At 35.6% G+C, this 16,594-nt stretch overlaps 1 protein-coding gene across 1 annotated transcript in view; it reads left to right on the top strand.

Annotated features, from left to right (window-relative positions):
- Positions 1–11,249: 11,249 nt before the first annotated feature.
- LOC137932320 (cell adhesion molecule Dscam2-like) overlaps positions 11,250–16,594 on the top strand; it is a 70,120-nt gene continuing 64,775 nt past the window's right edge. The window contains exons 1-2 of the mRNA XM_068775925.1: positions 11,250–11,813; positions 12,149–12,632. Coding sequence (XP_068632026.1) covers positions 11,250–11,813; positions 12,149–12,632 — 1,048 coding nt within the window. The remainder of the gene's footprint in view (positions 11,814–12,148; positions 12,633–16,594) is intronic.

The raw sequence follows: 16,594 nt of genomic DNA, 5'->3' as shown, positions 1-16,594 counted from the left end.
TTTATAAAAAATACAAAGAAACTTTACAAATATTTGAATGCAGGCAAAATTTTAATCAGAAGTAATGTAACCATATACTTTGTATAGATCGTTTACTTTATTAAAGATTTTCACAATGCCTTTTGAAGATGTCAGAAAAAAAGGAAAGGACTAAAATGCTTTTTATAAATTTCGCTGTATTATAGAATTGTCCGAGAAAAGGGTTCCTCCATAACTCCTCGCCTTACACAAAGAAGCTTTTAGAGTTGAAACGAACGTCAGTGGCGTGGTGTAAAAACGGAAGCATCTAAATCCCACACAAAATGTGCTTTATAAAAAGTACGATTATTATATTCCTCAACAATTTTTATTCATTTTTATTTCACATTGATTTTAAGAAATATAGTTACGTACCCAAAGTAGTTTTTTTAAATTACTTTTAAATATATGTAACTTCATCCTGTAATAACTGTTAATAAAATTTTGTATTGGTTCCAATAACATGATTTGCATTATAAAAGTAAAATATATTTTTCTTGAATTGTAATTATTCTTTAAAAATTATATAAAAGCTTTTAGGTTTTTTTAATGGAATTAGTTATACCGATACAATACAAAAAATATTAAGAATAATCGAAGATAAATTTTAAATATTTATTCGAAAACTATGTGTGTGTGGAAATTAATTCATCCATTGTCTATTTGCGTAAAATATTTTACAAATATTAGTATAACATAACATCGATATTATTAATTTTCGGTTCCTGAAAGTAATAAAAAAATTGTTATTTCTTGTGCTTATATTGGTTGATGAAATTTATTTATATTTATACAAAAACGTCGCCAGGGAACGTAACTATTTCGAGCTCAGACTTTAAAATAAAGCAATTCGTAAGAAAATTTTAACAGGTCGTTAAACGCGGAATTCTGAAGCTACAGACCATTGCGAACATTTCTGCAAGGCTGCAAACTAACCTTTACATGTTTATGCATGTGTAAAGTGCAATGTTTGGTTCGTATAGAAGGCAACAATTTGATAGAGCAGCCTTTTAACAAACTTACACATATAACGTGGAGTGTATTGTATTGGCTTTTGTTTTTGTACATTTATTATTTTAATTATTGAAGCAGCTCAATGCCGGAATTTGAGGAAATTCCTAAATTAATATCAAATCGAACGTTCAACTTTACCGATCTCGAATTTTTCGAACTCAAAAACACTGTTAATGGGCAACGTTTCAACGCAACTAATTTACATTCAATTATTACGAAATTATTATAGATTTATTAATATACAAATTGCGCCATTATCAAAATATCACTTATTATTAATATACTCACCATCAAGAAATTTCCTTATGTTCGTTCATTGTAAATAATTACTTTTTATGAAGAGGGCGTGCAAAACGTGTCTACTCTAAATTAATAAATTCTCGACATTTATGCGATTTTACATCATGCACGCAGACAATTTATTTTAATTTTATGGTTAAATAATTGTCGTTTAATTGTTATAAAATATTTAATGATTTAGTTTTAAATATTTATAATTTCACTTATTGATTTGAAATTTTTAATGATTTCATACTTTAGTTTATTTTAATAATATTTTTGTTATTATTTCCATATTCAAGCTACTATTTACCAATATATACTTATGATAATTATTTCCATAGATCATTTTTGAGATATTTTTATGTTTTTGTGTACTTTAGCTACTGACTCTAAATAAATAAATATTAAAATTTAGCACATATTGTACATTGCTTACCAGAAAACTGAAACCATGCTTTTATCCATGTCTGTTTCGAAGTTAAATTAATATTGAAAAGCATTAAACATAATAAATTGTTTGGTGATTTAATAAGTATATCAATGCGTGAATTGTTCACTAAAGTCGGCATACTATTTTGTTTCTCTTAAACATTTATAAGTACCATTCCCGAAGCAGCTGCGCCTTCAATATTTAATGCTCTAGTTAATTATTTAAATGTATACGCAGTAACAGGGCTTTCATTAGGCATTTGCGGGTTTTTATATTAATAAATCTAACCCAGTTTACGATGTGTATTTATTTCACTCTAATACTCAAAAACAGTACATGCAGTAACAAAAAAAGTAGCAATTGTATAAAACGTAAAAAAAGTAGTTTTGGTCTTATTGACGGAAATCTATGATAATCTCTTTACCTATCAAATCTTTCTAGTCTCTTTATTAAAGTATCCAATAGATGCATAGTTAAGTGGTATGTATTTCCCTGTATTTAGTTTAGTATTTTAAATTAACTGACTATCAAACAGGTGATTTATCTTCATCATTTAATATAATAGTTAGTAAAAAATATATAAGGGTATTGTTATTCTGCCGACAAAAAAATTTAAAATACCTATTTTAATTTGGCATTTACATGCAATTTGTGTCGGTTATTTTAGCATTATAAATAGGAAACTACTACCCGTTCAGAAACCCAACGGTTGCTCTTTTAAATTAATTTTGACAATTTTTTTATGTGTACATTATAATATCGATCATGTTAGATATTCAAGCAATGAAGTTCCACATATTTCGATTAACTGAAAATTCTTGAACACTATAATAAGATTTATTTAATAATGTCCGTTTAGAGAGAAATTCAAAACAAAGAAAAAGAAAGTCTAGGATGTGAAACTTTATTACATATGCGTACACCCAGACCCATGAAATATTTGTAATTTCTATTTATAATGATGCAATCTTTTAGTTTCAAATATCAATGTGCTTATATTTAAAAACTGTTTGTTACCTGTAAGATAGATAAATATAATTGAATCACATATTTCACTCCTCTATTTATTTTCTTCAGTTGAAAATATTAAAATGTAGCATTTATATTATAAATTCGCTGGAAAACTTTATTATGCTTTGTTATTTAATTTGGCTGTCTGACATTTCATCGAAAATGTTAACCTTTTATTAACGCCAATGGTTTTATTTGCATTATTTACATAAGCGTTTGGAACAAATTGTGATTAAGGTAACACTAAAAAACCAAACTCAGCTTATGAGTCTATGTCTGATGTGCCAAATCAAATGCCGAATACTATATAATATTATGTTATTCAAAGTGTTATTACTATAGGTAAAATAAAGAGCACTACAAAATATAAAAAAGTAAACACTAGTTAGTTTCCAAATACAACGAAGAAGAGATAGAACCTAAGATATAAATAAAAAAATACACTTTGAAAGAAAGCTACGTTATTTTATTTCAAGCATTACTTCACAATATTTTACAATCCATACAGTTTTTCGAGAAAAGTCCTTACAATCCTGCTCACATAAGAATGAAAAAGAAATAAACCAAAAAATAAAATAAAAACTGTTGCAGTCCAAAATCTATACTACGGTATAGGTGTATCGTTTCTGAACGGCAACAAAGAGGCCAATTTAAAATACCGTATGCACGCTACGAGGAATGAATGATCTTTTGAGCATGAAGCGAATACAAATCGACTAGAATATATGTACTGTGTGATAGGTTACAATATTATTGTAATTTCATTGTAGTATTCTCGTATGTTTTTAAAAGACAAGCACGGCTGGAGCTGCTAGAATAAGATCCATGGTTTCACCGAATGGCTTCGCAACGCTAGTGGTTGCTTTGCAATTCTTGTGATAACTTTTTACTAAATTGTAGTGGTCCTTACAGGGCAGTTTGATCAATAAGTCACAAAAACTAAGAGATCTGTTATTTGTGATTTATAACATCCATTTATGTGCGTGCTTATTAACATTGTTTCCATGAAAGTGGTTTCCTCTAAGTTTTGATTCAGTATATTTTTGAATTCTGTTGTTTGTTACTTGAATTCTGTTGTTTATTCGTGTTGGATTCCAGTTTGTACTCCCTATATAGCAGAACAAGTCGAATGACGTTAACTATTAAATTAGCGATACTTTATAGACTAACTTTTAATGGTATTAAGGACATTATATCATTACCGATTCAGCCACAGTTGATCCTCAGCTAGACATGGGTTTTTTCATAGATTTCCTATAAGACTGTTAGAAACAACCTGCATTCAGCGTCTTCTGACAATCTAAACAAGTTAATCTGTCTACCTCATGGGGTACGTCCTTTAATTGCATTACCCCTTATCGATTACCTATTCTATGCGAAATGTGTCTTACTTACTGCCACTACAAATTGCCAATACGGGCTATATCGGTTACTTTCGTTCATCTAGGGATCTCTATATTTTCGATGTGATCTTGTACAGAAATTCCTAGCATAACATTTTCCGTGGCTCCTTGACTGGCTGTGAGCTTTTCATTGAGGCCCGCAGTGCTGTAAATCATCACAGCTAACACAAAATTGTAATTAATTAGCACTTTTTAATAAGCATTATACAATATAATAATCTGATGACCGTTAGGATCGAAGTGCACGCGCGTGGCGACCATTAGTCGGTAGACGCGGCTTGGGTAGAGTTCCCGCTAGGGGGACCGACGAAATAGTTAAGGTCGCAGGAAATCTTTGTAGGTGACCTTAAAATAGGCGTCCATCGGCTGAAAAGAAGAATAACTATTTTATTTTCATTAACGAAGTAAGTAATTGATCATTTATTTCAAAAATAGGCAGTAAAGATTGTTATATTATTGCATCGTTTAACACTATTCATACGTTCTTTACGAGCTCCTTTAAATTAAAAGCAAGGAAGTTATAACTCTATCATAAATCCGACCGTTGAATGGCAGCACGTGTGTGCCCGACGTACATGAAACTGCTTTTAGGGATGATGTATGGGGTTTTGTGCTCCTCATATTATATTAAGAGTAATTATAATGGTAAAAAATATAATAAAGAGAAACGTGTACGTTAAAATTTAATGTATATGCTATGCAATAAAAGCTACAACATACTTATAATTTATAATAAAATAATTAAAATATCTATTTTTCCATACAGATGTAGACTTGTTTTGTATGAGTACAAAGGACATAAAAATATAAACAGTGCATGTTTTGATAGCACTAAACGATAGGATATATAGTAGTCTTAATTTATTACAATTGTTGGATGAACATTCTATCTTAGCTAAGAATTACCTCTGAATCGTTTCTAATTTTGTTTATAATTTTCTATTTTTATTGTATCATATTTTAAACTTTTAGATTATTTCATTAACTTTTTAAAATAACGGGGATAATTATATTTTTTTGACCTACAACTGTAATTTGGAAATTTCGCGTGGTTAATGCATAATTATTTTTTTAGGCGCCAATTATATTTTATCATATTACGTATCCGATTAAGTAGTAGCCCGCGGTAGATGCTGATACATGCCATCGTAGGTCGCAGGTTTGAATCCCGGGATATATTCTTATATAATTTATACTTTGTGCATTAATTATAAAGGATTGCCACTGCTTACAAACAAGCTTCCTGATGATTGGTAGCGTCCTCTGCACACTGTAATAGCATAGCGACTTTGGTATATTCCTCATAGATATCTTTGAGGAAAGGCCTATGCCTTGCAGTGGGCGTTTTTATGCTTAAATGACGATGACGATAATGATGATTCGATTAAGTAGCTTAAGTTAAATCTTGTGAAAAATATATAGGTAACGTACGCAATCTTTTATTACTTGATTATTATTGCATGGACTTAACGTTCATGCGATAACAAAGAATTATTTGATTAAACCTATATAGTTTAACAGTTGATTAGTAATACAAGGTAATAATATTTTAACACCCTAGTGTAATATAGTGTTGAGAACCTTATTACCCTGTTTATTATGTTTAATGACAAGTGAATAATAAGTAATGAGGTATTTAATGAAAAAAAAACAATATATCAAAAGGCAAATTCTACGAATTGTTAAACAAACTGTATGTTGAGACTTTTATTCATTTATAGATGTTGTGTTTTTCTTTTGAAATAATCACAAATTATAGTTCCTTAAAACAGTCCTTCTTGTTTGTCAGTGAAAAGCTATAAAGCTTTAACGCATATTTTCAATTACACTGAATTCAGCAGTTTGAAATGTGTTACATTAATTTATTCTTTCTCTTGAAATGTGACAGATCAATAACTTTCGTATGAATAGTTTCGAAATAGTAAACAATAATTAATTTTAATACTCGTATATAGTTATCCATTATATAATATTAGTATGTTATTTATTATTTTTGAAACTATTGATTTTTGTACATTTTTATATTTTTACCACAAATTAATTGAAACCAAGTGAGCCCTATATTTACTAATCTCTTTATACATTATTTATTTTAAACCGATTAAACGAGGAAGCGAAAGATTTTGCTTTTTTGTTTCTATTAGTTCTATTTTGTTTTAGACAAAATATAAATACTTTTAACATCATTCTGTTTTATAAGTCGCATTATATCAGTTAAACTGTATCTGCAAATATATTTTAGGCACTCTGTAAGGCTTTCGTGCGATTTTCACTAATTAGATATATTAGGGTGTTAAATACATAGTCTGCTATATTTCGCCTTAAGCAGTATTTACGCTTCACCAAATAAAAGAAATACGGACTTAAATTACAGTCGCCAAATGTCGCGGTCGTTTCGTGAATGTTTAAACTGCACAGAGCTCGGATGTTGCAGTCAATTTGCATTGCTGAAATAACTAGTTCACTATAATCCCGGAATATACTTAAATTTTTTTTCGGAAGAACTTTACTTAACTTTCAAGGAATTCAAATTAAAATAATTAAAAAATTATATAACTACCACTGTCGCACATCAACCACACAATTATATAAAAAAACTCAATTATTAAAGACATATTACATGGCCACAATCGAGGTCGTTATTGTTTCAGTCCAAAAACGCCCACTGCAAAGGTAAGTCTTCCCCAAAGATATCTTTGTATACCCCATGTACTATAATCGCCACGCTTGGCAGGCGGAGTGGCAATCGCAGTGTAGTATTATGGTATACAGAGTAGTGGCAATCGTATATAATTAATACTCAAAGTGTGGATTATATAAGATTGTATCCCAGGAACTGAGCCCGTGACCAACGATCGCAAGTCTCAGTCACCTTCCGCTGGGCCACCATTACTTAAGATTATAAAATTTTTATCGCACTTTCATTTCATCAACCACCACGTAATGGTTGGAATGGTGTTATTTAGGCCATCTTGTCGTATTAAAAATAGTATTAAAACTAAACACTCCACTAAATAAAAAAGACACGTTTATTGTTTCCAATGACATTATTGTCATTAAAATATTTTATTTTAAAACTTTTGGGCACAATAAATCTAACTTTAGTAGCTATAATGTATAAACAGCGCTACTCAGAATTTAATTCCTATTAAATTGACTACCGCTCACCAATTTTTTATGAATAGATTTCGGTTTACATGAAAAATTTGAATATTTTTTTAAATGAAGTAATAAATACTTCTTTCACAAAATTAAAAAAAAAATCATAACTTGAAATACATACACTGAAAGATAATCTACATCGCAGAAATCTCGTCGTCATTATGTCCTGAAAATATCTGAAAAATTAAAAACAAAATTCGCTCAACATGGAGTGGAGGCTCGTATAACTATTGCGAGTGCCCCTCAGCCTGTCTGTGAAAAATTTTAATGTTCTCTTTGTTTTTAGCGTCGGCTGCATCGCAACGCGCGTCCGCATACTCTTCTGGCTTGCGAATAAACAAATGTCTGTCTATACAAATACACTATTACATAACATACTGTTTTAAAAAAAAAACTCACGTCATCATATCAGCCGATAGACGCCCACTATAAGGCACAGGATGTTATTTGTTTTTAATAGTATATTACAAAATACAAAATAAAACATGTTTAAAAATATGCAGTTAAATAATTACGGAGCACAAATTTCAAAACATTGTTTTCTTGTCGTAAATACATTTTATAATAATAATATTATATCGGCTGCGCAAGTTTAACAAATACGGGTAGACATTTCCGGCTAGAACTTTTGCGAAAATATTGCAATAATTAGTTAACTTATTAAGTTTATGATATGTAATATCCAATGAGTGTAGATAAAAATCGTATACGTAATACACAAAACTCAATATATCAATGCAACGTTCTAAGCTATTAAATCATGTAAACAAAATAGAATTTGCTTGGTTGACTTTCCATGATCCAAACATATATACTTATATATAGTATTCTCGTAGGAAAGTATACGGAAATTGAAACTATATTATGTTAGTTGAAAATGATGTATTTCTTTACCTCTTCATGTTACACAAGAAATAACTTCGAACTCGGTGGAAAATTAACAAATACAGTTAAAAATTGAATAAGTACTTTTGAAGTGTTCTTATTATCATAGACGAGTATATTATTTGAAAAAATATTGAACTCTAGTCAATACAACCATAAATTAAGCTATAAAAATTATAACTAAGAAAATTTCAACTTATATTTTTTCTTTAAGTAATCAGGGAAAGTTCTCTGTAGTCGGTTGAAGCGTTTAAGCGTTTCAATGGCCTGAGTATATTACAAGGTATACTAAGAAGTGAGATCTAACTACGAAAGAGATTTTTCTAAGTTTTTCGAGGCATTCCTCGAGCTTAATCAATCCAGTCTAGTTGATTTGAGTTGGCTACCGATGACAATAATGAGAGAATCTAATAATAAATTAAACTATGTTATTAATTAAAGCATAATTAATTGAAGTATAATCAAGTTGATGTTAAATAAAAGGATCCACGGCCACTGGAAACCGGAAAACTGCGCCACAATAGTGTCATTTGGTAGAGGTTTAATTAAATTTATGATACGTACAAAGATATAGTGAGTGGTCTGGCATTAAAGAACATACAAGTTTAAATCCAGGATTAAATGGAAATTCCGGCTACAATATTCTATTTTTGTCTGAATATTCAATTTGCTTAGACACAGTTAAATTATTTTCGAACAGGATTTGCTCATATTAGCCCATATGTAACGATGATAGATAAAAAGATATGTTATATTTTTGTAGTGAATATATTATTTAACAAATTTATTATACATTTTATTCATTTTGTGGTTCGTAAAAGAAGGATATGAATTTAAATAAATAATAAAAGAATTTTAAGACTCGTATGTTGCTAACCAATTGTCAGTATTAATTGGCTCTTAAACAATCCTGAACAATGCTTTAAGTGCCGTTGTAAATTTCGAAAGCTCTCCGTTTCGGTATCCTGGAATAATTTTCTATCGTACTTTTGGGAAATATACCGAAATTTCGAAATTGTACACGCAATTGATTTAATACTATAGTAATAGGGAATTGTTGTAATTAAAAACAATAGATTTAAATACAACAATTAGTTAATAAGCTGAAGTTTAAAGTTCCGGCAATAAATACTTATAACATTGTTTGACTTTGTTTTCGGCAGTTACACTTTTGTTACTTCAGTAATCATTAAAAGGTTAAATGAAGATTGTAATAATATTGCTATATAAAAAAGCCGCCAGATGTGAAAGTTCCCGCGGACGTCGTCACAACGCTCAACCTTTTGTTTGTCTCGCCCACTCGTCTCGCTCACTCGCACGGCGTGCACGATACGCGCTCTTGCTTGCTCTTGGCAGGTAGCCAAGACGCGCAGCACGTGCGCCTGCGGCCGTTGGAGTTCAGGGAGTCGGATTTGAGCCATGGTTCGATGCGCAACCGCGCGTAGGCGAATTATTCATTTTCCGCGCACAAATTGTTTTAATAATTAAATAAACGTGTTTCCACATCACACTGGCGCCCAACGTGGGGCCTACGCGCTAATTATCGACGAAATCGCGTACTCAACCGTTCGCCATCTTAGTGTCGTAGAAGAATCCTATCGAAAATTTAACAATTGTGCGTTATCGGAGTGAATTTCGTCAGTGGTTTGCATCTGTTGTTTGCGATGCCGCGTTGCAAGGCTACAGGCGTCCGTAACAACGTCGAGAATGAGGACTCGGACAGGTTCATGACCGAGGGGCAGCTATCGTCGTTCATGGCGGCGTTCGCCAAGGCTCAAGCGGAGTCAAACCGCCAGCTAATAGAGAGTCTTTTGCTGCGATCGCCGGCCTTCACCACAGGAGCGCCCTCGCCATCACCATCGCCATCGTCGTCTTCGGCTCATCCGTCTCCGTCGGGAAACTTCGCCGGTTGCACGGCTCGTTTCAAATTAACACGAGAAAGTGTACAAAGCGATCAGCGAGCAGGGAGTGCGGGCTCGCGCGCGCGTGCTACGTGCAACGCACGCGCCGCCGCCGCCGCCGCCGCTGTACCTGCTGTGGTAAGCGCAGCGAATGCGCCGAATCGAGGTAAACGGTTTTGTGTTTATTGCAAGAAGAGTGGACATAATCGCGATGAGTGCTCAAGGCTTAGATCTAAAAGTGATCCGCATACAGTTTCGTGTTACGGTTGTGGTATGAAAAGTGTTATTCGTGCTAATTGTGTTAACTGTAATACAAAAAATACGGACACTAAGGATTCGTTCTTTGCATGCGATTTTATGTCAACAAATAGGCATTTATATTCCAAAACCGAGGCATCGCAATGTCAAGCCCATGTTTCTTTTGATTGTAATACTGTTTTTTTAAATTCTGTTTGTAATGTATATGATGTGCCTGATGCGCGGTCAGTGGATAACTCGCGTACCGAGCGCTTGCGTCCGGATGTTTGTACCAAAGGCCGTCCAATTTTGGACATAGAGATTTTTGGCTATCGCGGTACCGGTCTATTAGACACGGCGGCTAAACGTAGCGTTGCCGGATCCACGCTGTACTCCTTGTTGCTTAAGTTAGGGCAGCCGATGCGTAGTAGCGTCATGACTGTAAAACTTGCTGACGGTGTAGTGCGTGACGTGACAGTCAGACTGGTGGACGTTGTGGTGATGCTCGCGGGCGCATCAATACCTATCACATTTATTATTTTTCCAGATGCAGTTAACAATGAAACATTGCTAGGCATTGATTTTATACGTAAGGCTGGTTTGGTTATTGATATTTCTAATGAAACGTGGTTCACAGCTAATCAACCTCAGGTCATTCACCCCTTGCGTTGTGAGAAATCACGTAACTTCATCGGGTGCGCCTCTGCCGACATGTTGCGTTCGGACGAGGGTATGATGCTGTCACCACCTAAAAGAGCAAGCCTTGCGCAGACATTGCAGGAATACGAGGACATTTTCCGAGAAGGGGGAGGACCGACGTCGTTCGCTGAACACCGCATTGACACCGGCACCCACCCGCCGATCGCCGTCCCGCCGTACCGCCTGACGCCTGCGAAAAAAGAAGTTATGGAGGCTGAAATCAATAAGATGCTGTCGGAGGGTGTCATCGAAGAGTGTGAGTCTCTGTGGGCAGCACCAGCGCTGTTGGTACCTAAAAAGGATGGGTCCTACAGATTTTGTGTGGATTATCGCAAATTGAATTCCATCACGAAGGTCGACTCCTATCCGCTTCCGGTGATCGACGATCTACTGCAGTATACTGGCAAAAGTTGTTTCATGAGCACCATCGACCTCAAGGCAGGTTACTGGCAGGTTGCTGTCAAGGAAGAGGATCGCGACAAGACCGCCTTCGTGTCACCATTTGGCGTTTTCAGATTCAAGCGTATGCCTTTTGGCTTGCGCAACGCTCCAGCGACGTTCCAGCGCCTGATTGACAGGTTTCGTTCGGGGTCTGCTTTGCAAGGCGTGACTATTTTAGGTTACATAGACGACCTCATCGTGATCTCTGAAAACTTTGCTCAGCATCTACAGGATCTTCGAGCTGTTTTCGATCGCCTTCGTGGCTTCAGCCTGTGCGCCAATCGAGCTAAATGCGTGTTTGCTAGAGAAAGTGTTAAGTATCTAGGTCACGTGATTTCGTCTCAAGGCTATCGCCGGACCCTGACAAAATCAGCGCCATCGTCGATATGAACGAGCCAACGAATGTGAAGCACTTGAAATCCTTCTTACAGACGTGCTCGTGGTTCCGTAAGTTCGTGCCGAACTTCGCAAAGGTTGCGCAACCGTTGACTATGCTGACGAAGAAAGATCAGTCTTGGTTGTGGGGCGAAGCTCAAGTCGCTGCGTTCTTGGAACTTAAGAAATCACTTACCTCTCCTCCAATCCTCATCCAGCCAGATTATAGTCTTCCTTTTGTGCTTAGGACTGACTCGAGCAGCTATGCTTTAGGTGCAGCTCTCTTGCAGGGGGAGTCGCCGCGCGAGGAGCGTCCGATCGCGTACGCCAGCCGCCTTCTGACTTCGGCGGAACGAAACTACTCAACCACCGAGCGTGAAGCTCTTGCAGTTGCGTGGGCAGTCGAGAAGTTTCGCGGCTACATCAATGGTCATCCCGTGCGCGTCGCCAGCGACCACCAGCCCCTGAAGTGGTTACTAACCTTGAAGTCTCCTGCAGGTAGATTGGTCCGTTGGGCTATGAAGTTGCAGTCTTTCGATCTCCAAGTGGACTACACCCCAGGAAAGGCAAACGTCATCGCAGATTCGCTCAGTCGACCGCCATGCGTTGAGGAGGCTCGAGATGCTTGTGGCGTCTGTACGGTGGTGGTTGAAACGCCACGATGGGAGGCAACCGCTCTTCGTAAAGATCAGCTCGCCGATCCTGAAATCGCGAAGATTATCCTGGGCCTGGAGGGAAAGGAAGAAGTGGAGATTTGTAGGTGGACAGATAGAGGTTATCATATGTCAAAGGGGATACTTTACCGATATACGGAAGCAGAAACGGAAGAACCGCAGCTTGTTGTACCAGTCAACCGTCGGAAGCAAGTTATGGTTGAATGTCACGACGCTGCAACAGCTGGTCACGGTGGTGTTGATAGGACTTTGCATCGTATTTCCCAGCGGTTCTATTTTCCTGGAATGCGTCGTTTTGTAGCGGAGTATCTCAAGTCTTGTACTGAATGTCAGCGTTACAAGCCTTCGAATGAGAAGCCTTCAGGCTTGTTGCAGACTCCAGTACCCGCACAGCGCTTCGAAGTTGTAGCAATAGATTTGTTCGGTCCACTTCCTAAGGGTCCCAAGGGTGAACGTTGGGTCCTTATTGTCGAAGACACCGCCAGTAAGTGGGTAGAGCTGTTTGCGCTTACTGAAGCTACTGCTGAAACTTGTGCTAAGATCTTGATAGAGGAGGTTTTCCTTCGTTTTGGTGTTCCTAGGCGATTAATTTCTGACAATGGTGTCCAATTCGTCGCCGATGTTATGCAGAAAGCCATGTTTGTTTTGGGTGTTAAGCAGAATCTGGTGCCCCTGTATCATCCAGAAGCGAATCCTGTGGAGCGGAAGAACAGGGACCTTAAGGTGCAAATGGCTATCCTCGTGGAAAATCACCATCAAAAATGGCCTGAAGCTCTGCCCTTTATTCGTTTCGCTTTAAACACATCGTTGACAAAAGCAACCCAACAGACTCCTGCATACCTGACTTTTGCTCGCGAACTTCGCTCACCAATTGCAGCTCAGACGGACTTGCGTGCAGTTGTCGAAGCGGAGAACTACGTGCCGCAAATCACACCTTATCTGCTAAGACTCGCAGATACTCTCCAGTCCAGCAAAGAAAGTATTGAACACCAACAAGACCTCCGCAAAGCTGTTAAAGATAAAATTCGTAAAAGTGACAGTCTCGACGTCGGCGACCTCGTATTGATGAAAACGCACGTTCTCAGCAACTCTGCAAAAGGAGTCAGCGCTAAGTTCGTACCTAAACGAGACGGGCCTTACGTCGTTCAGAAGAAAGTTAGCCCAACTACGTACCTGTTAGCGTTTCCTGATAAGTCCGACATTACCATTGGGAAGTATCATGTCTCTGACTTAAGACGCTATCATTCGCGAGAGGGTGAATGCACTGAGATTCCTGAGCCTGTGGCTCCAAAACGTCCTCGCGGCCGACCGCGAAAGCTTGTGTCGGTTTGACCAGTTGTGAGGTCACTGGTCCTGGTCAAAAGGGGGAGTATGTAATAATATTGCTATATAAAAAAGCCGCCAGATGTGAAAGTTCCCGCGGACGTCGTCACAACGCTCAACCTTTTGTTTGTCTCGCCCACTCGTCTCGCTCACTCGCACGGCGTGCACGATACGCGCTCTTGCTTGCTCTTGGCAGGTAGCCAAGACGCGCAGCACGTGCGCCTGCGGCCGTTGGAGTTCAGGGAGTCGGATTTGAGCCATGGTTCGATGCGCAACCGCGCGTAGGCGAATTATTCATTTTCCGCGCACAAATTGTTTTAATAATTAAATAAACGTGTTTCCACATCACAAGATAGTATAGTCTTGTAAAATCTTGTAATTATAAATTCAAACGTATTATTACGCGAAATTTTGTTATTCAAAATTTGGAGAATTCTTGCATTATTACTATAACATATCACAACATTTTGAACATTTTGACGCTTTTTTGTTATAAAAATATTAAACAAAAGTTATTCAATTTTATAGTTGAAAAAATTGCATGTTGTATACCTGTTACTATTCCACCTGTTATTAGGTTTTCAAAGTCTACGCTATTTTATTTCTCTGTAAATTTTCCAAAAATATATAGCAAGAAATGATGAAATGTTAAACCATCAAAAATACGGAACAAATCAATATTATCTTAAATACAAGGAAACAGCATGCATTACATTTATTCTGCTTCTTCTTCTTGGTCATTAATCTACATTGCTAAAGGTCTTTAGGTATTAGAAACTTTCAAATTATTAAACAAAATATTTGAATATATAAAACTTTAACATAAAACAAAACAAAAGAGTAAATAACACTTGGTAAATACTACTCTGCAATTTACGCCCCGATACTTTTCATAATGAGTTATTTAGATTTTATAATAAGTTATAGAAGAGAGATTGTAAGCACTTTTATTAATTCTAAACATTAATAACCATTAATTTTTATTTGAAAACGTAGCGGCGAAATCAATAAGATTTTGAAATTTTCTATTTCTAATAATACACACATACGAATGTAAATAACACCATAGTTTCTAGTTCACATTCGATTACACAGGAAAAGAGTCAATATATCTCTCACGATGGCCTCGGCGACCGAGAGGAACTATTCTACTTCCGTTCATTAAGCTTTCATGTGACACGATTAAATGTTCTGTAGATAGGAACATCTGTGTGGTGTGGTGTGGTTTACGAGAAACTAGTAGGTAGCAAATTAATTATTTACCACATTTTGAAATAATTATTGAGTATTATTATTACTACTTTTGTTATACCATAATTTAAATAAAAATAATAAATATTTAATATAATAATATACAATAATTTATGTAATAGTTGTCATCGTAGTTTCACCCCATAAACGCCAACAGCATGGTATAGTTCTCCTCTAAGATTTGTATGGGGGGATGTACCATAATCGCCACGTTGGCAGGCGGGTTGGCAATCGCAGTGTAGTATTTTGGAAATAGGTGTAAAATTTAAAGCTTGTTAACGATAAGTGAGCTATACATTAACTTCACACCTATCACCAACTATCCTGTATATTTAAATAGTTACATGTATATATATACATATAAAATGAATGTATTGTCCCTAGTACTCAGATGAAGTGGAATTTTGATACTAAGCACATGTAGCATATAAAATCTAAAATTAAATTTGACGTTTGCTTGGTAAGACGCTTATTTGGTGCACGTATCTTGTAATGAAGACAACGATCGCGTCCCAGGTGACGGTACATGGAACTGCTTTCAAGTGCATTATCAATTGAGTCGGGAATACAATATGAGGAATATTCGTAGGATATATATGCTGGATTACATTTAAAAGTAAATGGGATATACCACACTATATGTAGGATTATGCAAAGCTTCCTGGATTGTGTTCGTGATCCCAAATTGAATTTCCGTTATTAATTTGAGTTCGATTTCGAGTATTGCTGTTCTGAATGTTCTGTTAGAGGGAAATAAATGCTGCGCTTCATCTAATATACGTTTATTTCAATTGTTTCAAGAGGACTAAAAATGGTGAATAAATTATTTGAAATTTTAATAGTTATTATTATGTAAAAGTTTTGTGGGAAAAGCTACTGTAAATATTCATTGGTTAGACATTAAAAATGTTCTACATAAAAAAATGTGAAGAAAAAATAATTGATTTACTTATTAATTTCAGATTTTTTTTTCGATTACTACACACTTCTAATACAACATAGCTTCGGAGAATTTTTTTATATTTGACTATCAGCTTAACATCTTCAGAGATCAACTTGTATATTATCTCTTTTTGTGCCGCAATGTGAAACGACATATATTCGTTCAATATTAATAATAACTTTTTTATGAATCATGTATTTACAATATATCTTATTATAACATCGTCGTCGTTTCATTCTTTGTGGGGATATACCATAATCACTACAACGGCACTACGACTGGCAGGCAGAGAACGTTGCTGCCCATCCTCTGGAAACTTTTGTGTGAGCAGTGACAATCCTATACTATACTATGATGCACAAAATATGAATTATATAATATTAATGATCTTGGAAATTGAATCCGCGACCTACCATCGCAAGTCTCAGTCCTCTACCACTGAGCAACCACTGCTCTAACTATAATCATTTTTCAACAATTGCAATATTTTAAAACACGGTACGCCGCCATAATTATTATAAGTTAACAGAACCGAAATACGTTTA

Source organism: Battus philenor, unplaced genomic scaffold (assembly GCF_028537555.1).
Source record: "Battus philenor isolate CCGP_79_NKW_IND1 unplaced genomic scaffold, ilBatPhil1.0.hap1 SCAF_9, whole genome shotgun sequence".
NCBI classification, from domain to species: Eukaryota; Metazoa; Arthropoda; class Insecta; order Lepidoptera; family Papilionidae; genus Battus; species Battus philenor.
The sequence above is the reverse complement of the archived record's forward strand: the minus strand, read 5'-3'. Positions and strand labels throughout refer to the sequence as shown.